Raw genomic sequence first — 25281 nt, 5'->3', positions numbered from 1 at the left:
GAGAAAATCTTCACTTTATCCTACTTTTCCCCAAGCCTTTAGTCCCCCACGCACAGCACCCCACGGGGCTGGCTCAGAGGATGCTCTGATGGTCTCAGGGCGATGGCCGCTCCCGGAAAGGCCCAGCCGAACCTCTGGCAGCAGGCATTTTTCCCATTCTCTCCTCTCCAACGGGGAGTAGGAGCATTTCTGAGATGCCAGAAGAGCCTGCGTGAAGAACATGTCATTTGTCACCCAGGCATCAGCAGCACTCCAAGTGCGTCACGGCCAACCTCATTTCGGTGTCCAGCAGGGACCCGTGGCGACGATGACTGTGAGCAGGACCAGCTCCTCGGGAAGGCAGTCAGAGCTGCTCATCACCTGACAAGTCCAACTGCATAGCTTCCTATTTTTATGACCCACCCAGCTGTTTAGTTGGTCATCTGCCCAGTTTTTACCTATGACACAGATGCAGCTTCCTTCCCATACTATTCAGCTGGTTTGCGCCAGCCCATTAAAATTACAGTCATCAAAAGGAAAGTCTTAATTGCTCCATTCATTATCATTCGTGGTCATATCCGACAGTTAGCTTATTTGCCTGGGAACTCCCACAGGCTTCACAAGAGATTGTAGGCTGGTCTGATAAGGCGAGGACAGTTGGAATGAGGAATGCAACCAACAGAGGACCTTCTCCAAGGACCCCAGCTCAAGGAACCACTTGGACATTTATTGACCATGGATGGCCCCTGTGCTCTCATTTGGGCGAGTTCAGAACCGACACCAATTTAAAGTTGACAAGTTCAGAACAGGGAGGAGCATAATGGCTTCAAAATAATAAAATATGGAGCATTTCTCCTTTACCCACAGGCAATTCTTAGTTACCGCGTGAGGATGGCAGTAGAGGACAGCAAAACCACAGCTTGTTTTATAGGACAGAACCAAAAGATGTTCTACATGGGGTAGGGACACCTCCAGAAGGTCTCCCTTTATCTCCTGCTTTGGGGTGGGAGGTGACCCCCTGTGCAGCTGTATGGCAATGTATGCAGCCAGCCCCCCCCCCCCCCCCCAGCCTCCTCCTACCTGCACCCACTTAGAAAGCTAAAAGAAGCTTGTGGAAGGGAGGGAGAAATGCTGTCTTTTCAGACTGCAGTAGGCCTTATTTTTTCTTACAGTGATGAAACAACTTGCTGCACAACTGGGTGCAGCACTGGAACTGGATTTTCTCCTTTCAAGGCCCCCAGCTGCCAGTAACATCTCCATGGGATAAGAGTAGGGCTGCGATAAGAAAGGCAAACACGAACTGCTGGTATGAACAACTCCATAAAAATTGCCAGAAATTCAAGTCCAATACCAAGTCCCTCAGGAGACGAAAGGAGCTGGCACATCTGGATCAGGGATCTCACAAGATGTGACTTCCACAGCCATGGGAGATGTGGCATTTGGCCTTCACAGCTGAAACCCTGTATATTTCTTGCAGTCATCTGATCGAAGAGGTTTACCACCTCTTTCCTTTTAGAGCTGACCCATTTCTCCACCGCATCACTTAGTCATGGGCAGGCCAGCACAACCAAGTAGGAGTCTCTAGCATCATATACCTGCTTTTCTACACCACTGCTGCAAGCGTTGCATCACTTTATCGCTGACTTTACAGCCAGGAATTTGTCATCAGTGCAGCAACTTGCAATTTCATCAGCAGGGCACACCATCCCTGCACTGCTTCACCATCCCACACCCACTGCGTTCTCTGCCAAACCCGCCTTACGCAACGGCTCAGCTCCCTCTTCAAAATGGAGAAGGGAAACTGTGGCAGGGCTGTGGGTGAAGTTTTGCCTCTTTTACTAAGAGCCAGCAGGGTCTAGGCCCTGCAGAGGTCCCTGGGGAGCACCAGGGCTCCTGCAGGTGCCGTGCAAGCAGCCCACCCACCCCATCAGCAGCCAGGTTCTGCTCACACATCCACTGGTGACAACAAGCAGTTGCAGCGAGGGGTGGGGACCAAGGAGGGAGCAGGTCCCCGCGGCTCAGCACCCTCACCGCCACAGGATGGGGCTCTAGGACAGCGAGTTAGCACTGAAATAAATTAACGTGCTTGTTAAAAATAATTGTTAATAGCCCAACAGCTTTCCATGAGGAAACTCCTAGCTGCCATGCTGAAGCCACAGCCAAAGCTATAAAACTTGGTTTGTGTTTCTTTCTAGCTGTAATTTCTTCATGTACTTCTGGGCCAGCTCATGCTCTTTGCTGCCAAGATGTGAAAACACTATTCTGAAGAAGCGGGGCCTCTGCAACCCCACAGAGCTCCCACTCCCATGGGAGTGATCAGAGGCCTAGAAGAATCGCATTGGCACGTGAGGAGGCCTCTCTGAAAGTGGTTCTCACCAAGCTTTTATAATTTCTCCCCGAACTACCAAACCCATTGATTATCTTTCAAAGCACAGGAGCCCCACTCAAAAAAGCAAGGGGTCATTTTATTTTATTTTTTAAAAAGCACGTGCACCACAACAGGGTTGAAGCAAAGCTTAGTTTATTCAGCTCCTGGAATACTCTGATTCTCTGACTATTTTTTGCTGTTCAAGCACTTTAAGAGCAAAAAGCACGTTAGGATTTGTTACTGGATTTTCACTCAGCGTCTGATGCAACAAGATTTGGGCCCAGAAAGAAAGCAGTGCCCGATGCTGTGCCCTAAACCTCCCCCCAGCCAGAGCAGCCCCTCGGCCCCCCCAACTCCCCAGGCACCAGCTCAATACCCCCCCGGAGCTGCAACGAGCTGCTAATTGCCCCTGATAAATACCGGGGCAGAAAGGCCGCCCCCCCGCCCCCGACTGCCCTCCTTGGCGGGGGGGGACCTTCGGTGGATCCCTTTGCTGGAGGAAGAAGCCGCCCCGCTAGGACCTCCGCAGGTACCCGGCTCCCACTGCAGCGCATGGGGAGGGGGGGGGGCTCGGGGGGGGGGGCACACTTCGCCGCCAGCTGCGGGAGTCTCGCAGCTTTTGCTTCTCGTCTTTCTCTCGCTGTTTTTTTCCTCTGCTGGCTGCTTCTGTGGGGTCTCCTTCTCCGGTGCCTGGGCTGGGGGGTGGCGGGGGGGGGGGGGGGGGGACTGAGGCTGCCGCTTGCTTTTTGGCCCCTGTGAGGCCACGAAGGCCCCCCCCCAGGTGCCACAGGTCTGCCTCCATCCTTCTGTTGCCTCCCCCTATCCCCAGCAGGGAGGATTTTGGAGCTGGAGCCTCTGCGCCCTGATAAACTGGTGCTGGGGGCAGCTGCACGGAAATACCGCCCCCCGCCCTGGTACAGTGCGGGGGGAAGGAGCCGTTCTGCCTGCTCCGGAGGGAAACAAAGCCCGGCTGCAACTGAGTTTCAAGCAAGCTGGGCTGTTAAAAAGGCGAGCAGGTTGGTAATGCACTGAGGAAAAAAAAAAATCCGCAGCTCCTGAGCCATGCAAGGTTGGCCAGCACAGAGGTGGCTCCAAGGATAACGCAAAAATGTTTGAAAAGTAGTAAGAAACTCTGAATGCATTAGTTGATGCTAAATGCAATGAGACAGCTGAGTTTAATTATGCATTTAGTTGATGCTAAATGCAAGAAACTGGCTGAGTTTGGCCAGGTGGTGGCAATGGGGAGAGCTGATGGGCTGCAGCTGCAGGGCTGGGGCTGGTTTGGGGGGTGTGCAGGGAGCTGCCTGCCTGGGGGTGTATCCCCTCTGCCCCCTCCTGATGCAGTCAGGGCTGGGTGAGGAGCCTGGGGGTCTGCTCTCTTGAGAACAGATGGCTGCTGCTTGCTGGAAGTGGTTTTGGATGATTTACTGGATGTTGGAGGCAGCGCTTTTTATGATATGGAGGTAAAACGACCAAAGTGCTATCCTTTTGAATTGCACAAAAAATGAGGGACTAAAAAGCAAATCCCTAGCTATGAGATACTCTTGGTGGACTTTAGATCTTATTTGGTAGAGGTGATGGCGCTGTTCTGTAAATCACATTTCTCATCCTTCCTTTGCAGCCCTTTTCTTGCTCTTCCTGCTCAGTTTTGAAGTGTAGGTGTGTGGCATGCCAAAGCCAATCAGGAGGGAACAAATTCACCCTGGTGGAGTCAGCTTTTGATTGCAAATAATTGAGGTCCTGCTGACTCCTGTTGAGAACTTGCTGCTTCCTCTGAGAAGTCCCAGAAATGTGAGGCTGAGTTAAAGCTTTGTGTATCAGCAGAGCTGATATTCCCAAAAGCTCTTTCATTTCAAAAGATTCTTTTGATTTTAAAATCTTTAGTTATAGAGCACCTAGGGTGTAATTGTCAAGAGTAACCTTCGTATTAGTTAGTGGAGTTGCTGTTTGCTTTCAGCCCATGAGCATCCGAGGGCAGGGCTGGGTGGCTAATGCAGACCAGGCTGAGCTCCTTGCCCTGTGCCTGGGGCAGGGCGGCCCTGCTGGCGGGCTGTGATGCTTGCTGCGTGGCTCCGACCTAATGTGCCCTGTGACCCTGGGCTGGGCCAGCTTGGCTGTGAGGCGTTTTGGACTTAAGCAGCTTGATGTATCTGTCTGCCTCTAGAAAGTTCTGAAAATTGTGACAGAGGTTCCTGAATGGCAAAGACGCTTTAATGGCTTCCTAATTTCTCCCCCTTTTAAATAAGGAATAATAAAAAACTTGACAGTTGCCGCCCAGCTTGTTGAAAGAGCAGACAGCTGGATTGCACAGAAGCATTAAAATACAAATTGCATGCACTTTCAGTGCAATACCAACCTCCAGAAGTGGTGGAGCTCAGCAGAGCTGGGTAAATGAGAAATGTTTGAGTTTGCAGGAGAGTGATGTAGATTGCTGGCCTCAGATCATCAAGCTAGCTCTTAAAAAAAAAAAAAAAAAAGAAATTCACCAGATGAGTACACTGCCCTGAAACCTCTGACTATCTAGAACTTCTTAGAGGCTTGGGTGTAGCCTGAAGGTGTGGGTGAAAAGCCACGAAGAAAGATGCTCCATGCTGTGACAGGGGAATGCAGAAAGGCTCCTTTGTTCATGTGACTTCAGCAACCCCAAGCTGCTGATGTGCCGCATTTGTGGGCCATAGGGTAACAGCCAGGAGAGGGACTGGGAGAGCTCTCCCCTCACTAGGTATTGCCTAGCAGCTTCGCCTGCCTTTGAACGCGACCACATTAGAGACATGCCCTTTGGCTGCTTGGTGGAGAGCACAGCTTTATTATTTCTCTCCTAGTAGGCAGATTTGGAGAAGGCATAAGTCATCCTAGCCTCTGCTGACTCCAGGGAAGTCATGCCACTTCAGAGCTGCTGCCTCTGACTTTTCAGCTCCAAGATGGTCACTCTGCTCTTTTTAAGCTTCAAACCTTTTCTTCTTTTTAAAGATGCTTCCTGCTATGCAACTCAAACTGAATTTGGAGTCCTGTAGCCTACCTAACTTTGTCACAGGTGACATGTTATTTGAGAATCTCAATTTTGGCTGGCAGAAAAATCATTGCAAATCTAAATTTCTGCTGTAGCTTGTTGTTGTACCAATGCATTTGTCTGCAGGGCTGGGTGGTAGTTGCTCTGGGTTCTTGACAGCCCAAGTGTTTTGTGCTGAGCTCTTGGCTGCTGTGCTGTGCTGGGACGTGTGCGTGCCTCTGCGGCTCCTGCGTCTGCCCTGAATCAAGCCCTAAACACGTGATGGAAGAAGAATTTCTGGAGTTTAGTTTACAAATGCAGTAGGAATGATTGGGGGGTAAATTTAATTGAGATTTATTGGTTTGTGGGGTCACACCACCTCAATTTGCAAATAGCTTAATGGCATACTGCATAGAGCAGTGTGGTCTAGGTATTAGAGCACTGCTCTGACACATGACTCCTGGATTTAATTCCAGCATTTGCTGCTAGTTTATTGATTTAATGTGTTAGTTGTCATACAGCTGTCTCAGCTTTTTCTGTAAGCTCTTTTGAGATGTGCTGTAGGGAGCTGAGTGTTTGTTACCTGTGCAGGTGGAAGCAGTGCTCATCTCTCCATGGTTGCTTTACAACTGGGGATTGTCACATTGGAGGCAGCTGAATTAGGGGTGGAGGGTTAAAAAAAAAAAAGTGGCTGGTTTGATGCAGTAGAGGCTTTATTATGTGAGAAATGGTGCATATATACCATACAGAATAAAGTAATGTGGACTATAAAGCAAGAACTTCCATTATTCCAGGAGGTACATTGGAGGTGGATCTTCAGGTAGCAAGTGCTTCAGGAGTGAGGTGCTTCACACAGTAGATCCCCTTGACTTGAAAGCTGCATTCTGTTTTTCACCATTTTACTTGTTTATTTTTGCTAGTTGCATGTAGAACAAAGCACAATGCTTAAAACCAGTTTCTTTTACACTATCTCCTCTGGAACAAAGTTGAAAGCAGAAAAATGTGTATTTAGCAATATTAGCACAGAAGGACCTAGTTTTTATTGACTCTGGGCTAGCTGATGCCACTTTGATGCAATGTCATTCATGTGAGTGGTTATGCCTGTAGTAAAACTCACATATCCTTTACACCAGCAGTCATAGAAAAGCAGTCTTAAGACAGTCAAGAGCTGAGCCGGCTGTAGATATGAAGCTATGAGACCTTTAAATCTAATGCAGAGGATACCGTGGAGAGGGCTGGCTGTTAGGGTTTCAGGTTGCCCACAACCCCAGTGACTGCAGCAAGAGATGTGAGTTGCACCTCCGGGAGTTGTGCCTGTGAACTCAGCTGCGGGTGTGCATCTTGCTCTCCATCACCTGGTTGTTCTGTGGGTGCCTCTCCGGAGCTTAACTTTGCCCACAGCGGTAGTGGTAGCTGTCGGACCACTGGTATGAGGAGCAAGGATACGAGCTCTGCTGGCCCACGTGAATGGGATTGCCTATCTGGGGGCATTCTGTAATGCCCAGCTGTCTGCACTGAGGCACAAAGAGATGCTGCCCGCTCTGCACGTGGGGCTGGGGGAACACCATGCTGCACAGCTCAGGAGACCTGGTGCTACAGGAGGAGGAGGAAGAGTGGCCTTGCACAATGTGCTTCTCGATACAGCTTGATGTGCATGGTGTGGGGCACTTGGGGCTGCTCTGCATCATCTTCCTTGCGGCGCACAGGTTGGCGTCCATGGAGGCACATGATGTGCACGGCATGGACTTCACCACAGCAGGGCTGTGGCACTGTGTGAACACAGGGGTGGCACACTTCAATCCGCTGGGGACGATGCACTGCTGCTTGTATTGGTACCAGTAAGACATTGTCCCGGGGTGGAGATGAAGCTAAAAAATAAAGGTAAATTAATTCCCTGTAGATTGCTGCTTGTATCAGAGCTGCCTTTCCATTGTTTGAATGTGCTGCTCTGACTCTCAGTCCTCATCTCTGGAGCAGAAACTGCACAGCCTTGCATTTAAATAACAATTTTTTAATGCCTTCAGATCTCAGGTGAAGTAGGTAACTATTATCCTGAGAAGGGGAGTTTGAGGCTTAGCTGCAAAGTGACCTGCATGCTTCAGCTACTGAAGCAATGGCATACCTAGGGCTAGTGCTGAGGTTCTCATCTCTTGTGGTAAAGGCTATTTGCTTTCCAGATGCTTCAAGTGAAACTGGAATCACTTTCTGTTAGCATTAGGTAAAGCAAAAGTGTTGCCTTTTACACTAACCTGAATTGCAAAACAAGATTATCTCTGTAGTAGACAGGGTAATGTGGCAGGAGCTTTATTTTTAGATGCCCGATGTTCATAGGGGACAAAGCAACTTTTGAAAATCTGGCTGAAGCTACCAGTGTCCTAGATAAGTAAAAAGTCAAATGTAACTCTCTTCATCTCAGGATCAGTTGTATGATTGCTTCACCAGCTATGCTGCACTCTCTTGGTCTTTCTCTCCTGAATTTGCTCCAGTAGAAGCAAGGGCTGCAAGAATCTTGGAGGTCAGCTTAGAGCTGTGCCCTGCCTGCATCAGCCTGTGGTGCTCCCTGCACTGCTGGCACAGAGACACCTGGGGGCAGGAGGCTGCAGAGTCCGTGCTGGCTGCTGGAGGAGAGGCACTGCCCAGCTGGGGGACATCAGAGCTGCCTGTCACACTTGGAAGGCATGAGGTGTCTGTCCAAAGATGTGACCGAGTGTGGAGAAGTGCTGAGGCCTTGGATTTCCTAATTAAAACTCAAAATCTGACTGCAAATCAGCTTTGCTCAGCACTAGCAAATGGCACTTGGGTGTCTGGATGTTGCAAGTTGGTGGCAGCTGCTTTTGCAGATAGGCAGCACTGCTCTGAGAACAAAGCTCTCAAGGGTCAGGTCCCATCAACACAACTTGTTTACAAAGGAGTCAACTCACACCTAGCTACAGAAACAGGAGAAAGGCCAGGGGTCAGCATTTTCTAGCTATGTTTTGAAAGTGAGTAATCCCAGCTCTTATTTAAAAACCAAAATCAAAACCACCAGAAACTCCAGAAAAATAAGTCTATAAAAGGTTCCAAAAGATACAATAGCCAAGCTTTCCTTCAGTTCTTCTATATAAAAAATTAGTCTCTGTGGTATTGTAGAAACCATCTACATCAGACTGATTACTATCGTAGAGGTCAGCTGCCCACAGAAAGTTACTCAAGCTACTGAAATAAGGAGAAAGATCTCTAATATAGGAGGAGAAATTTATAATTCAGAATTTTTAAAGTGGATTAAAGATAAAGATACCTAAATTGCCAGATCAAAGTGGAAACATCACATCAAATTGAGTTAGGTTCTATAAATCTTAGGCTTAATTTTGAATGTCCATACCTATGCCAACAAATATAAATTAGCAAAGAGAAACTTTTCAAAAGAAACAATTCACTTATTTCTCATCAGATTATTTTTGCAGGATTCAGGTATGAGTTAAAAGCATCAACAGAAGGACATTTAGCTAGTTAGAATAGAAATAGGCAAATAACTTACCGAGCTCAGAGAGGAGAGTAAGAACTGGATTGAAAGCTCGGAGATGTGTGGGTTTTATATGGTCTTTTAGACTGCCTGGAAAACCTGAGCAATGGTATATCAAATCTTAATTAAATACAGGAGAAAATGTGTTCATATGCAGCTTTTTCATTGGCTGCAATTATTTTACTCATATGTGATTATTAGTATATTCTGATCCCCAAATAGCATGAAATGTACCTCACACCCTGCTGGGTTCTTTCAATTTTAAATCTTTATGGGATAAGTAAGGGATAAGCAAGGCTGAGAGAGACGTACCCAAAGCCTGGCACTCAGCTACTTGTACGTCTGATCTAGTGCCCTTCAAAGCTACCGAGTGAATCCCAGATTTTATGAGGCTTTGCACCTGGTTGCTCTTTCCAGCTGGAAACAAGGCCAGTGGCAGGTGTGTGCATGCAAGCCAGTGCTGTCTTCATGGGTGTGTAAACCTCACAGGACCGCAGCCAGGGCTAGTACTGTGACAAATCGAAATCTGCTTGGAAACTGGCACAGCTAAACTTCCAAAAAATAGCTTTGTCAAGGATTTAAGCTGTTTGTGGGGGCAGTGCTTTACGTGGGCTGCTGTGCTCCTACAAGTAGCTTGTGGTTTGATCAGACTCATCAGCAATTGTGTTTGGGACATCCCATTAGGTTCCTGGGGTGAGAAACAAGGAGTATTAGGTGGAACTAATCATGGCAAGGGAGGAGTGTTTCTAATCACCCCCATTTGGTTTACTCTGGCCACCCCAACAGCTGCTGGCTTGCACCTGGACCTCTGCTGTGCCCATGTGGATGCTGCCTGTCCATGTGCATCATGCTTGCTTGTCAGAAGGGGAGCTGCTCCCTGCATGCAATTTAATTAGTAGCCTTGGATGTCCTGACACGCATCCTTTAAATTGATGCCTGTGTTCATTATAGTGGAGTCCAGCTTGAAGACCTTTGCTCATGTAAAACTTTAATGAGTGGTTGTGGGGAGTTCCAAGAGGTCCTGTTATGAAGATGCCATTTCATGGCCTCTGTCAGTGCTATTCTAGTTTTATGTGTGGGTAAATGTGGGCCTGCACAGGTGTGGGACCTGGAAGGGCCTTAATTTATCAATATACACACTATACCTCAGCTTTGTTATAGGCTCTCATACAGGTCATGCCATGAGTCATGATTACAGTTCTATCAAAATGCACTGTTCTTTCCATTTTTTTCTTTTTTGCAGCCCAGAGTATCTCCTTAGTATCACCAGCTGATTTTAATGGCTTAGTTTAATGACTTTATATAACTGGAAAATACACCAATTTGTATAATGTGAAGGGGAATGCAGCCATATCCCCAAACTGTTTCTTGTTGCAGCCCCTTGTTCTGGGACGAAAGGATGAACACAGGCAGTAAGGCCAGTGCTTCATCTTGATGTGTCAAACAGTAGCCAATACTGCCTGCTCCAGGGGAAAAAATATCTCGCCCAGTGGGCATGCAGATAATGCCATGTCAATTTAGCCAAGTTTAGCTAAGGCAGGAGCCTTTGTTAGCAGTACCATCCCTGTGTTTCCCTCAGCGTAGCACCAGAATGTAGCAGATAATGATGGTTCTTCACCTCTCTTTGTGTAGCTCCTAACAGCATGGAGAGCCTCAGCTGCTGGGTAGTAACACTTGGCCATGGAAAAATGAGTATTTCTCTGGTTCTCACCTTTCCTGGTGAATTTATGGCTTGTGACTTAAATGTTAATGCATGAACTACCACATGGAGAAATGAGAAGCCTCAAGACCAGTCCATAACGGATTGAGAGCCCCTTGCAGTGGTGTGCTGCGTACGAAGGGTATTTCTGTGGGAAAAGCCCATGTCCCATATGCCTGAAGTAGTTACGAGCCCTTTTAGTGATGCTGAGCCCAAGTTCTGTCTTTTCTTTGGATCATACTGCATCTGTAGTTGACATCTATAAAATTCAAAGCACCTAATGGAAGGCTAAGTTATGGGAAAGTGTCATTCCCTGCAGAATAATTTAGTGCTGCTGGGTGGTTTGAGGCCAGGCCAGTGGTAAGTGATAGGTTTGGGTAAGTCCACAGGGCAACAGTTCTGAAGCTGTTGGTGGCTGTATAGCAGGGCAGGCATCCTGGCTGTCTTGGGATGCTTGCAGCACATTCATGTTCTTGGAAAACGGGCATCAAGCTTGCATGGCTTGCCATTGAGAAGTAAAATAGCTCTGGACATTTACTCATGGGATATCTGAAGCCTTGTTTATAAAGCTTTTTTTTTTTTCTTTGAGGCGAAAAAAGCAACAGTAAATGCAAAGTAACTTTTAATGTAAAGGAAAAGTAGAGAGCACAACAGCTGTCTGAAGTAAATTAAGAAAAACATGCTTCCAGGATTTCAGGAGATTTTACCTCAATTTCAGATTATTCATTCTATGCTTTCATGTGTACAAATGGGTTTGGCTCCCCCTGCAACTACTGTCTCTTCACAGCGTTTTAAGTGTTTCTAACTTCAAGACAAAGTGGGAAAAACCTTGGTGGCTTCTCCTGTCTAGTTTCTTTGTCACGAAGTTAAATATGCTCAGCCTCTTACGTTAGTCATTAGTTGGAGTTTGGTGGTTATAAAGCAGTTGTGCTGATCACATGTACCTCGTTTGAGGAGAAGAAATCAAGAGAAATTAATAAATCTGAGCTTTGGATGGCTTTTATATAGTCAGTCTCACAGAGAAAACACCTTTTTGGGCACAAAGTCCTTACTAGCCAGAGCCAACATGTAATTGATGCAATTATTTCTAAGGTTTCTGCCTCACCTACTGTGGTGTGTGCACAAAACCACAAATGTTTCTGGAGTTTTAAACTTCATATATGTTTGCAGTGTTTCCTTAGTCTCTGGGATGGATTTGACTCACGAAGCCAGCTTTTTGTGTGGTATAGCCAAATGTGTGTCTTCAGAGGGTTCTTGCTCTTGTGGTGAACACTACCTTGGTCTTTAAAGCTGGCGTTGGAGTTGCCTCCACCAGGTTTGTGGGGTGAGGGAGAATTGGTGTTGATGCTTCATTTGTAGGGCTGCTCTGTGGGAAGCAGGAATCAACTAAAATACCATCTTTGTGTTCAATCACAAGGATTAGTTTGAGCTCAGCTGTGGAGAAAACACCAGTGAGACCACATATCTCTGAAGCTTAGTCTGAGGTTTCTAACAGGGTTTTAAACATCTTTCCTGCATACCCTTACAGGTAGATGGCTAAAATATTTTGGAAGAATCCTAATGTTTTATCTAAATCCTGAATAACTCCATGTTCTGTCAACACTTTGGGTGCTTGATGGCTTGTCTGCATCATAGGTGTTTTCTCTTTTTTCTTGACACGAGGATGACGATTTTTATATTTATTTTGCATCTTTACTTTTTTTAGGTGCTAAAATTTGATTCCTAAATTTGCTTAAACTGGTAAATTGAGCCAGAGCACGTGTTGTTTTGCTGCATTTACTTCTGGACACAGCTTAGGTGTAGTGAGATTTGGCTATGGTTCAGCAGTTGACTCATCGCTTTTATTTCTTTGTCTTCTCTGGTGGTGCCTGAGCTGGGAGTTGTAATACTCTTGTTAAACATCTGTATGACAACATCAGTTGTGTAGAACATTAATGAGCTTTTCTGTTGTGCTTTGAGAATGCTTTCAGAGAGCATCTGCGTGCCTACTCTTAGTGTTGTTAGCCTCTGTGTTCAGATACATGGATTTAGCAGTGATAATAACTGTAAGCAGTGCTTAGCAGAGAAGGAAACTAGTTCCAGCAGTGTGGCTTCATCTTGCTTCAGATTAATGATCTAGATTTTGTTCAATGCAATATTAATAATACATTTTTAAAATAAGACTTAAGACTTGCTTTTATCTTCAATTGGCTAACTTGAAAATAATGATTAGGCTTTGAATTCCACCTTTTTTGAGGAATTACATTAAGGTTAAATTGCTATTTGATTTAAGCTGAGATAGGCGTGTGTTGCAATTCACATGGTTACACTTAATTATAGAAAATGCAGAGTTAATTTTCCAAACGAATGACAAATGTTTCAGTGTCGCCGAGGACGATGTGATGATAAATCTCAGCACGCAATTAAACTAGGAGAGCAACCAGACCACTTCCTATTGTGTGAAAAACTCGATAGGGGTTTCTACCCCACGGTAGCATATGGGGTTTAGTATTCTTTCTGAGTCATTTTTCTGCCAATCTGATATATGAGATTCCCTCTTTGTTGAAAGGCAGAAATTATTCTGCAGTGTTACCATGTCCATCTCTAACTCCCCCAATGGAAGCCTTTTCCTTGTGAGAAGAACATGCTGCTGTTGAGAAGGGGAAGGCTCTGAGCTGGGCTTTACTATAGCAAAACATCCCTTACAAGTCTTCTCTACTGCCACGAAAGTAGCAAAATCTTTGACTTCAAGCACAGTGTAAATCAGAGTGGACAAGTTGCCATCCTCCATGGCCCACCGGGGCTGGTAGAGAGCATCTGTATGGCACAAGCCGTTTCCATACTTGGCGTCTGTTGCTGACACTGGTACAGAGTGTTGGTGAACCTCCTCCTCGGCGTCCATCCGTCATACTGCTGTGTTTAATGCCGATGATAACTGCTGGCAGTTGCAATTCATCAGCAATTGGGATTCCAACACGAACGTTCTACTCGTTGTTCTAGATGTGCAACGTGTATTATTACAATGGATTTAGGTGTCCTTTTATTGAACAAATGACTTTTTGAAAAAAATGACCTGACAAGGTCTTGCATGAGCCACACCCAATCTGTTGCCTTTTTGTCTCATTTTCTTAATCAGGTCATGGTTTATAGCTTCAGAGTATGGCATAAAATTTCATATAAGATATAGCCTTACTTTTTCTCCCCTTTTTTAAAAAGCTTGCAGGTTTAAAGACACACATGCTTGGTGTCTAATTGGAAGAGCAGCACTGACTTATTTGGATATATTACTCTAAAATTCATTCTGAAGGTTTCCACAGAATGCCAGGGCTTTGACTAGACCCCATATTAGCCTAATTTCATCACAGAACTGTGAACCGGGCTACCCCTAGGCCAAGAACCCAGCATATCCCTCACTTTTGCAATTCCTCCTGGGCTGGGTCAGTACATTTTCTTCCAAGTAAATGGCTGTTTGCTGCTTGCCCAGGGATGAGTCCATTCATGGAGGAGAGCCGAGTATGAACCATATAAACCTCTTGGTTTTTCTGTAATATACACAATATCCCTTCTATGTAAAGTTTTGAAATAGACTGGAAGGCAGTGAAGTCCAAGTTGTGGGGGGGTGGTGGTGGTAATGGAAGGACGCTAATAATTAGAGCGATTTATTAAAAACAATTGACATTCATTAACAAAGTTAAGTCTTAAAAGAAATGTGTTTAGTAATTGATTGGGATGCTGTGCACATAAGTGACTCAGATGCTTTGGGCAGTCTAAGAGTATAAAAACACTCAACGTCAGATCTTGCCCGATCATTTTTCTTATTTCTCTCGTGAAGTAGGTAAGCTTGATTTGAATTCCTCTTTCTAAAGAAAGTTTTTGCTTGTAGTTTTAAGTGAGGGTAAATCCTATGCAAATGTTCCGTTGTATCAAACCAAAGTTTTCTTGATGTATCTATACCACTTTGTGACTGTTTAGCTCTTGGCTTTGGTACATGCAGGTCTTCCAATACTGTCTGGGTGATGATCTCCAATTAGTTTTTCATTAAATCTCATTTCCAGATATTGTGTTTGATACAAGATTTACAGGTGGTGTTTTCTCAGAACCCAGCTATGAAATTCTGCCTTTCCCTCTAGCCTGTTGATAGCTTTCTGTTTTAATGTTTGATTGTGGAACTTGTAAGAATTGTTGCCTTGTTCTCATCATATTCCCTTGCACTTCAGATTAACCATCCCCCAAATGACGCACTCCCTAAGCCCGTGCACCGACGGCAGCCCCTCACTGTGTGGGGTGGCTGCGCCGCAGCCCATTGCTGACAGCTGCAACGAGCCCTGTGTTGTGCAGTGTCCTGACTCAAGGGTGGTCATCTACCCTCCACCTGTGGTTGTGACCTTCCCTGGACCCATCCTCAGCACCTTCCCACAGCAAAGCGTCGTGGGATCTGCGGGAGCCCCTGAAGTTGGAAGTGGCTTCAGCGGTGCCCCTGCTCCTGGGGGCTCGCATGTGTATGGCGGTGCCCGGTGGGCACGGGGGTACCCGGTTGGAAGCTGCAGACCATGCTAAACTTAGTCAGAGGAGCTGCTGGAAGTGGAACGTCCAGGCGAGGATGAGCAGGATGTAGATATCTGGCTGAGCTCCAGGGCTGAGCATTTGGAGCTGCCATTAAGTGCATCCATAAACGTTTAGATCTTCTGAAGAAAAAGAATCCATTTACATCCTTCTCATATTACCCTTTCTGTTGTTTTTTATTTTTCCTAATGCCTTCCATTTTCTCTAAGTACTCTCTTCTCAAAGCTGTGGACTGCGTTTGTAATGCAGTAGGAGGTGAAGGGATTGGGTTGCCATCCATTTTAGATTGCTTCGTAGGTTCTTTCTGTGGCTAATGAGGTATAAAAAAGGGTCTTGGAGTGAGCCAGCCCATGCTCTGTGCTTTACGTGTCTCTGCAATAGGGAAACAACATCAGCTATTACATGAATCACCTTACATCAAATCACAGGTTACAGGCAATTTGTAATCTGTACCATATAATTCTGCCTCTGTATGATCTGCTTCTTTCTCATTAAACATGACCTTGCAATATGTTATTGGCCTCTGTGTGTGTGTGCATGTCTGTTCCTCTGCTCCTAATTCAGGTGCCTTTGTCCTGCTGCCCCAAGCTGATCCTATCGGCCTGCTTCAGGACAGTGATGGTCAGGAGAGATCTGGCAGTGGGTTGTGTGCACCTCCCTTCTACAGCAACTCCTCTGCTAGAGCTGTCCATTAATGAAACCACTGCACACATCTTTCCTTCTGTTCCTGGTTCTACAAAGCTCCTTCCTCAGTATTGGCTTCTTGTGAGGTCTTCTCTTCCTGATGTCATCAGTTTCACCTCCCTGTCTCAACATAACAGAATGCCTCGGTGCAGAGGTGCAAGGAGAATTGGTATTTGGGAGAGGGAACTGAAGCCAAAAGTTCAGCTTCTGGTTTTACTGCTTTGCTCAGTGCCTTCTGACAGTGTAGTCTTCTTGTAGGCATATAGAAATGGATGGTGGAATTAATTCATGGAATTTTGAATTTCCTCAATAATTTGTAGATGATAAACATTTCAATGTTTCTATGCTATTGTATGTTTTTGAAGTGTTACGTAGCTATTAATAGTTAAAGGAATGGTATAAATCAGCACTGCAAAATGTGAGAGTGCTGGACTATTTCAGAGTAGCTGCTCTATGGAGAGCTCTCCCTGTGTAAGGAAAACAAAGTGGACAGGCATTGTAATAGCATGTAATTGACTGCTGGTGAGCCTTGGATGAGATGATTAAACCAAATTCTCACCAACCACATAAATCCTTCCCTACAAAAGAAATCCCCCAAACCTCAAAAGCCAGATGAAGGAATCTTTATTATTATGCTAATGGCATATTTGGAAATGAACTCCAGTTTATTATTGAGGCCTCTAAATTTGCCCTTTCTGTGTAATAAGTTGAGACTTGCAGTTACCACAAAACACCAAGTTGTCAGTAAAAGTGGGAAGCTTTGCCAGTGAATTTCTGTGGAAATATTTATAGTGCACCTTCTATTCATTTAGATATAAAAGATACTCATGTGAAATGCTCTGAGGCTTTCAGAGGATTAAAGATATTAAGTATCTCAAGATACTGGAGTGTTTTTTTAAGACAATGGAAAAATTTTTAACATCTCTTGTCTCATAATGCAATAATGAACCTTAGAATATTCATCGAAATATAGTGTGTTTTGAAGGACTTCTTGTATCTCTTGCTGTTTTTGATGAAGCCAGTGTTCCTATCCCATGAGCCACTTTCCCTTTCTTATTATACTCCAAGAAGTATTTTGAAAAAGTTCTAAACCTGCTCATATATAGGTCCAATTTCTCATTTGAGGCTAAGTTTACTCTTTACAAGTGATTCTGGCTGGTAGTGAATCTTTGTGCTAGAGGCATATGTCCTGCAGCATGCCTCATGTGGGTTGTTCACAAGGTGCATTTAAATTGGTAATTTCCCACATGCATGCAGTAAATACATCCTGCTTCAGACTGGCATTCAGGACTTTAAATAAAATTATAGGAGTTAGTTTTCTGTTAACTAAATTAGCCATCTATCATCTGTGATCTCAGGCAGGCACAAAGTTCCTCTAATCATCCAACTTTTCTTATGCCTTAGGGCATAACACCCTATAAACCAGGGAAAAAATGCTCTTTACCCACCACTCTGAACAGGTGTAAGCTCAGAGCTGCTGGGGACCTTAAGGCTGACCCATGGGAAGTGAGCATCAGTGCTATTGTCTGATGGGGCCAAGTGATAGTCTGCGCTCCAGTTCTGTGATTTGGGACTTCTGGGGTCACCCTGACGTTCTGGATGGGTGAGCGATAAAGCTGTCTGGTCATTGTAAAGGCAGGGAGCCCTGCAGTGACTGCACTGGGGATGCAGCCCATGGAGGTGGAGTTGTACTGGAGCTCAGGCAACTTCAAGGCAAAAACTGAAGCTGAGGTGGTGCCCAGGTGGCTCCAAGCAGAGTGATAGAGGGAAGTGTTGTAGATGACCCTGTGACAGGCCTGGGGAAGCTGGGGTCCATGGAGCAGTCATAGCCCCCAGGTGGTTCCAGTTCCCTGGGCACTGGGTGGGGATCACACCCTCTGTCAGAAGCAATAGCACTGCTGGTAGCAACCTGAATGGGATGTGGGGAAGGGAAGAAACAGGTAATACATAAACACTGCTGTATTGGCAAGCATAGAGAGGCACCTGATGTTATGGCATGAGCTGAGGATTTCACTCAATTCCTTGGCTTTCCATCTTTTATCCTGCGTTGCCTCTTCCTGTGCATCTGTGTGCTTAAGCACTTCCACAGTGTGCGTGCAGGTGGGAAAAGTCTTGTGTGCCTGAGGGCATCCAAGGGAGATAAGCTGTATTTATTGTGGTGGGAGACTCAAACCTTTCTTAATGTTTTCCCTGGGGAACCCAGCCCTTTCTGCTGCTGACAGCAGCTAGCAGAAGGATTATAAAAGGCGTCTCAATGGTTTTGCCAGTTTCAAAGGGTTGTACTGATTTGCTGCCCATGTGTCCTGCTAGGAGCCTAGGGTGGAGGCTGCTATCCTTACTGTTTTACCAGGGTGTCCTGATCTGACTCTGTCTTGCTCAAACTGGGGCAAAAAGAGGTGAGCTCGGAACAAGGCAGCAGGTCAGGCCAGTCTCTTGGCTGAGGCTGCTCCTTCCCAGGCAAGAAACGGGATCTGTGGGGCTTGTCCTCTGCTCTGGCTCAGTTCAAGGTCAAATGCTTTATGTGAAAGCGTCAATGAGGATATAAAGAAATGGGCTTTGGATTGGAGGAATAACATTTGCAACACAGGGACTATTTTGCTAACTATCATTGTTTCTCTGCCTATGAAAATGTTTCCCCAGTCTGTTCCACCGGTTAGTTTCTTACTTTTTCCTCCACTTAGCTATGTCAGCTGAGAAGATGTTCCTGTGGCTGTCATAAGAGAAGGGGTAGCCATGTAGGGTATCTCTCAAAAATCAGCCCAGAGGTGCCCCCTCAAAGTCGCTTCTACAAGATTTTTGACTCCTGGTGATGTCTTTGATGTATAACTGGGCTTGCATGGGATCCATGCAGTTATGTCTAGGCTATGCTTGTTGAACCACCTTGTTTCATGCCAGATTATAATCTTTAATATTATAAACCTAAATCAAGACTACTCGGTATTCCAAGGTGACACAGTACAGGCTGACAGGAACTGCTTGAATAACCTGGCTGTGCAGTTTGCAAAGGAGATGATCTCTTCAGCTGATGGTCATGGCTTAGTTGCCTTCGGTCTTTTCTGTTAGGTGTCTTTCTCCAAGCTTAAGAAGCATTGCTGTCTTTCCTTGGCAGACCACCTGATTTTAGCTTCCACTCAATTTTTCTTTTTTGGAAATTATTTTTCAAACATAGAACCTAGCTTGCTCCAGGTGTATGTGTGTGGTAGTGCAGACAGTCAGCTGATGCCCTTTTCTGGAGGAGTGTTGTGTAAACCCAGGGTCATAGGTTAATTAAAATAAGGTAGAACTTCGTCCTACTTTGGGAAACAAGTTGGGGCTGGAGCATTTTTGAAGGACATATGATGTCCTCTAACATGTGGAGTTTAGACCTCCCTCTTACTGTATGGTTGTATGGAGTGGCACTGCTGCTGGTGCCTTCACAGTGGCATGTCAGCAAAGACAAAAGGAGAAGAGGAGACAGCTGATAATATTATGCAGAGTCATTTTAATGGAGAAACAGACCAAGAAGTTACAGAAAGAATAAGTTTGCAGTTTTACAAAAGGGTCTTCAGCAAGTAGTGTGTGTCTGATGCCAGATGATGCTCTCTCCTTGTGGAAACGGTGGAGTTTGGCAGTCCGGACAAGGTTCTTGCTCACACTTTCTCATAAGTCCTGTTCACTGCTGTATGAAGCACAGCATGAATGTATAACAGGAGCTTCTGTACATGTTGTCTTTGGAGAAGTTTGTTGTGAAGCAAAGAGGAGTTTGTGGCAGTTGAAGAAATCTGCTTCCCATTGACACAGGACTGCTCCTATTACTATGGCACTACAAAATGACTGAGAATTAATTTAAAAGGCAATTTTCCATCAGCATGATGGAAAGGTGCCTCAATACTTGCTGTAATTCAAGTTGCCCTTTAGAGTAATAGCTGAAGAAATTCTTAAAGATATGAGAGGGTTACATATGGGGTAGTCCTAACGAAGCCTGGCACCCACACGCCTCACTGAACCCAGCCAGAGGTGTGGGGGCCCAGCATTTCTCAGCACCGTGACCTTAGCGATGAATCTGTCTCCTGCATTTCATTTCTCGGTTTCTCTTTCTGCTGGTTCAGCACAGATAGCAGCTTCAATAGCTGTATCTGTTGCCAAAATGAGAAAAGAAGGGGTAGCCATACCCAAAATTGAGGAAGTCCCCATTCCCATGGTAGCCCCCGTAAACATTCAAGCCTCTGCTGCCATACAGGTTCCCAAAGCTTCTGTAGCCATATGGACTCCCATATCGGTACTGGTCCCGGTAGAAGCCATACGGGCTTCCGAATCGGTAGCCATTCAGGCCCCCAAAGCTGTACTGGTCTTCGTAGCCAAATGGCGAGTAGTAGCCATCGTAGTAGAAGTCCCTGTTGAAGGTCATTGTTGGCTGATGTGGGTAAACCTGAAACACAGACCAGGGAGTAGGGTGAGCACATTGGCTGCTGGCAGCAGGAGGGAAGGCTCAGAGCCCCGGTGGAGCAAAGGAAATGTGCTGGCGCTGACCACGCTCCCTTCTAAGGGTTTTACATCCTCTTAGCTGCCTTGTTTATCTATCTAATCCTCTGAATCCGCCCAAGCTTTTTTCTCTTTGTTCTCATCTTTTGATATTGGCTGACAAAAAAAAAATATTCTTTTTACCAATTGAGAGCTGACCTTTCCTCCAAAGTCGACAAAATGTGAATAAAACAAAGAAAAATATGCCACTTCGGGTAGCGATGCTGATTCACGTCAGACTGACAACACATCTCATGCATCCCCCAGTCTGGAGAGCCATGGGGTGCTCAACCTGGCATAAACTCAAAGAACACAATGAAATGGAGGAACTTCCTTCAAGGATGTCAAAGTAATAAATGTTTCATATTTTTTTATCTAAGGATTTGAATTCCCCACTCCTAAGGAAAATAATCTAGAGTTGGAAATTACTTATGACTTCAAAATTATGTTGGCTCCTTACATTCTGCAGTGCTTTAACACCTGCTATTAAATAAACACAGGAAGAGCAAAACAAGTTCCAGTGAAGGAATTGCTTTCAAAACGAGAAAAAGAAACTGCTTACAGAATATCCATGTATACATGTGCACGTATACAGTGTTATGTGCATGTACACAGCAGAGCCTTTTAAATATGTCCATGCACACACGTATAAATATTTTTATCGAGACATGCATACAGGTGTAAATACACGCAAATATATATATATATATCAAAAAGTGTAGAGTAGAGTCAGTATGGACTTACCCGGTTCACTGAGGAGAGGAACTCAGGAGAAGCGAATAAAACTTCGGAGTTCTGCGTCCGTATATATACCTTCCTAAACTCAGGTGTTAGTTATACAATGGATCTTGTTGCGTGCATTATTCCTTCAACTGATGTAATCGGAGTCAGCGATTTTCATATTTTCAAAGTTTGATGTGATGACACACGTCATACCTTCAGAATTTCTTTCATCTTAAAACAAGAAGAAATGGGCTCAGCACATTTCTAGTAAAATTGCATGGAATTCTTTGTAGTTGGATGGATGGGATGTTTAGACCATTACCGGTTGCGCAATCTGCTCGTAGGTACACCGTTTACTTGGCTTTTGCATCTATGGTGCAACACAGAGGGGAGAAAAGGAATACATTTGTTTTGGTGTGTTGAGAAGTAGTGCTTCAGTGCTAGGTTATAGGTTGGACTATTTGATCCTAGAGGTCTTTTCCAACCTAAATGATTCTGTGATTCTGTTCAGCAGCATCGTGACCTGTACTTAGTGCCTGATGATATTGGTGGGGATTCTCCTCTTGCCAGCGGCTTTGGTTTTGTCTCAAGTTCCACAACACTGATTTTGAAGAAATTTGTCTGCTTCTGCCTTAAGAATGTTTCTAAATATTTCTTCCTGCTTTGAAAAATATATACTTTTTTTTTATTTTTATTTTTTAAGCTTTTGACTTTTGTAAAACATAGTGCATCACCTTATTAGGACTTGGGAACAAGAGACCTTGATGTATATTTTAAGTGACCATATTATTAAAACTGGGGGTGTCTTTTGGTGACAAACTATTAATATTTAAATACTGCAACACTTTGCAAATTGAAAACATTAATGAGTGTTTATGAAGTGCTTTGGTATTCAGAATTCTGAGGAAGCCTCAGCATCCTGCTTGCTCATTATTATCCTTATTTTATATTCAAATTAATGTCAGAAATTAGGTGAAGGTCATACAAGGAGTTCTGTAGCAATCTCTAGTATTCTTCACTATTGTACCATATTTGATGTGTGAGGTCGATTCTTTGCTAAGAAAATATTAACATCCAGCCTTGGAAAACAGTATTTAGTACACCTCTCCAAATCCTTATCATTTATTATTTTCCAGGGCAAGTTCATACTTGTTTTCTCCACTTTATTCTGCTGACCTCAGAGTCACGTCCTCTAACGAATTGAAGTGCAAACGATGCCATATTCGTATTTTTGCTGAAAACATTTTTTCTGCTCATGTAGCAGCATGACTTTTATTCACCATGAACATTTTGGAGGAATGCAATTAAGATTTATTTGTAGTTTGTGCTGGTCCTGTTTGCTGAAGTTGCTAAGTAGCTTAATAGAAAATTCCTAAATAAATGTTTGCACTTCCTTTAAGCACGAAGCCCCTGCCGTAGCACATCAGAGTTTCTGATGATCAATATTTCCAAATGTAGGAAGATTTTACTTTTTTACTGAAATTTTATCTCCCTCCAATGGCTTTGGGAACTTACAAATGCCTTTATATAATACATAAATAAACTTCAGTTTTGACAGTGGAGACAATAAAATGGTATCAGGAATGTAGTTGGCCCAGAACATTTTAAGATGAAAGAAACCTGTAATATATGTGACATATGGGAGGTTGAGAACACACTAATAATCCCAAACAATGAGGAAAATTATATTAATTGAAGATATGACGTGTACAGGCAAATTTGTTTTCCAGCCAATAAGGCAAGAAACTCTTTGAATATGCAGGGCGTCTTAGATAAGCCAGGAGGGCAAAGAAACAGTATAAAAAGAGTTCAGAGCTCCAGGCTCTCCATCAGCTCTCTTGCCTTCCTCCTCCTGGTGAACTCGGTAAGCCTCTTCTCCATTCAGTCTCTTTGTAAGGCTTAGAGATTTTGGTCTGCTAGTTTGTTGGGATTGCAGCTCCTCTGAAGTGTAAGATTTCTTCGTGCCTCGTACCTGTGCATACTGCTGTGCAGGAGCTGGCAGGCTCAGAACTTTAGAGCTGGGGCTGAAACTCTCCTGGTCCCGTCGGTACTTGGGATCTTCGGCTCCTGGTTATCAGGCAGCTCTGCAGAGAACTTAGAGATTTACAGAAGGGTTTCCCTGCTGCGGCCCTCACTGGGTTCCTCCATAATTCTCCTATTTTATTCAGAGGGAGGTCTTCTGGTCTGTTTAGCAGGACTGGAAATCAAACTGATGTTCCGATGTGTCAATGGATTTGTAGTTTCTTGTTTTTGCTGTTAGCATTTGCAGATCCCAATTTCCCAAATTTCCCAATTTGCAGATTCAAAATCTGTGAATTACTGCAACAAGTCTTGGAGCTGTTGTGGTGTGTTATAATGGCAAACACCAGATACTTTAAACTTTACCTTTACTTAAAGCTCTCTTGAAGACAGTCTTGAAGGATTTGGGAATGTAGAGCTTTATGCAAAGCTGATCTCCTAAAAGAAATTGAGGATTGATTACTCCTTACCGTATTGACTAAGAAAAATCCTGAAGCAAGCAGCAGGGAAGTTTTGAGCTGTAACAGGTCTATTCCCCAGCTGGTAAGCAAGAAAGGAAATTAAATGGTTTAAAAAGAACGGATAAATGAGAAAGCTGATGATGGTAGCTGGGTGAAGATGAGAAAATGGAAATGGGAGAAGGGATGTAATAAGGAACCAAGGAAATTGTTAACATTTAGCTTCTGTCTTCCGTGAAGAAGGCTTTGGGCTCTGAGGCTGTTACCACCTAGAAGTGTTTCTCACTTTGGCTTTCCTCCCTGCTGCTGCGTTTCAGGTTTGCCTCCATCGCAGAAAGATGACTTTCTTCCAAGGCCAGTGCGAGGATGACTGCTATTCTCCCTGCAGTTACGGGGGCCTGTATGGCTACCGGGGCTACGACTGTGGAAGCCCCTGCGGCTACCGGGGCTATGGGAGCCTCTACGGTTACCGGGGCCTCTATGGCTTTGGGGACCGCTATGGCTTTGGTGGGCTGTACGGTTCCCGGGGCTTCTATGGCTATGGGGATGGCTATGGCTATGGGGGTCTGTATGGCGGCTATAGGGGCATCTATGGCTATGGGGACTGCTATGGCTACCCAGGCTTATACAGCAGCCGCTACGGCTACCCCTTCAGTTCACGATACGGCCAAAGATACGGCTACGGGAGCTGCTACCCCTGCTAAACCCAGCGGGAACGTTCCTGAAGTGAGGATCAACCCCGGCCTGGCAAGCATGGACTGACGGCGAATCTCAGTGGCGGTGTTTCCTGATGCAGAGAGCCCCAGCGCCAGCAGCCACCCTTCTGCAGGGGCTTTGAGTGCTCTGCACCACTGCCCAAGTGCTTGAAATGTTTTTTTTTCCTGCTTTGTGTCTGCTTGCTCTCTTACGTCCCATAGTCTCCTCTTGATCTGCTGTTGGATCAAAAAACTTGCTTCTCATCAATGTTATGGTTCTATGTAAACTCTAGAAATGCTGCTGCAATATCTGGCTTTTATGTTTGTTGCAGTGATGTATTCTGAATGAATGGTATAGGCAGGGTGTAATGTGTCTTTGGGAATGTAGTCTTTCTGTCCTGTACACCTTTAAAAGTATATCTGCCTTTCATATTAAAAGTTATGCTTCATCAGTACTGTACTTCTGGTTTTATTTTTCACTTTCATTTCTTAAATATCTTGAAATCAAGAGCATCACAGGTGGGGTGTCTGAAAGTTGTCGTTAACTTTGTTCACTCCTGGATTCTTTCTCAGAGCCTTGCCCTCCTCAAACTGGGAAACATGGCCATTTGCAGCTGCAAGAAACTTCAGCTGTATCTCTGATGTATTTCTCAACTCCAGGCTCCTGCTTTGTGCACTCCAAAGAAATGATTCATTTAAAATGCTTAGGTGCTGCAGAGAAGGCAAATCAGGTCCTAGACTGCATCTGCAGGGGCTTTTCTAACAGGCAGATGTGATCATCCCACTTTAATCAGTGCTTGTCAGGAGCACCTGGAGCCCTGTGTCCATTTCTGGTCCCATGATTCAAAAAAGACAAGGACAGACTGGAAAGGGTCCAAAGGAGATGATCAAAGGTCTGGAGAACCTGCCTGGTGAGGAAAGACTGGTGTAGTTTGGTCTGGAGAAAAGCAGGCTCGGGGGGACCTCATCACAGTGCTCTGGTACCTAAAGTGTGGCTAAAGAAGATGCAGGCGCTGTCTTCACAAGGCCAAACAGGGAGGAGATGAGGGGAAATGTGTTACAAGCTGCACCAGGAGAGGTTTTGTCTCCTCAATACAAGAAACTTTTTACAATGAGGTCAGTC

At 44.9% G+C, this 25281-nt stretch overlaps 3 protein-coding genes across 9 annotated transcripts in view; 2 read left to right on the top strand and 1 right to left on the bottom strand.

The window, feature by feature from the left end:
* Window positions 1-1800: 1800 nt before the first annotated feature.
* On the top strand, window positions 1801-24610 carry LOC308183559 (uncharacterized protein). Of its 6 annotated transcripts, none has more exons than XR_013942468.1 (3): window positions 1801-2876; window positions 14734-17703; window positions 23781-24610. XR_013942468.1 is itself a non-coding variant. In XM_080569770.1 (2 exons), exon 2 carries the CDS (start codon window positions 23802-23804, stop codon window positions 24165-24167), a length of 366 nt encoding a protein of 121 aa, XP_080425896.1. In that variant the 5' UTR covers window positions 2717-2876; window positions 23781-23801; the 3' UTR covers window positions 24168-24610. The 6 variants fall into 6 exon arrangements, 4 of the variants coding, with proteins under 4 accessions (XP_080425896.1, XP_080425895.1, XP_080425893.1 ...); XR_013942469.1 differs by lacking the exon at window positions 1801-2876 and adding an exon at window positions 3382-3810; XM_080569770.1 differs by lacking the exon at window positions 14734-17703 and having other exon boundaries at window positions 2717-2876.
* The window catches only part of LOC308183631 (uncharacterized protein), a 35944-nt gene continuing 13599 nt past the window's right edge, over window positions 2937-25281 (top strand). The window contains exon 1 of the mRNA XM_080569847.1: window positions 2937-3363. The gene's annotated coding sequence lies outside the window, so the exon portion shown is untranslated. The remainder of the gene's footprint in view (window positions 3364-25281) is intronic.
* LOC308183563 (uncharacterized protein) lies at window positions 6031-14725 on the bottom strand. 2 transcript variants are annotated; one of them, XM_080569775.1, is made up of 3 exons: window positions 9073-14725; window positions 8854-8937; window positions 6031-7204 (listed from the first exon to the last, which is right to left on the bottom strand). In XM_080569775.1, exon 3 carries the CDS (start codon window positions 7181-7183, stop codon window positions 6722-6724), a length of 462 nt encoding a protein of 153 aa, XP_080425901.1. In that variant the 5' UTR covers window positions 7184-7204; window positions 8854-8937; window positions 9073-14725; the 3' UTR covers window positions 6031-6721. The 2 variants fall into 2 exon arrangements, with proteins under 2 accessions (XP_080425901.1, XP_080425900.1); XM_080569774.1 differs by having other exon boundaries at window positions 9151-14725.

Source organism: Anser brachyrhynchus, assembly GCF_964034855.1.
Source record: "Anser brachyrhynchus genome assembly, chromosome: 28".
Classification (NCBI taxonomy): domain Eukaryota; kingdom Metazoa; phylum Chordata; class Aves; order Anseriformes; family Anatidae; genus Anser; species Anser brachyrhynchus.
This window is presented reverse-complemented; position numbering and strand designations above follow the sequence as displayed.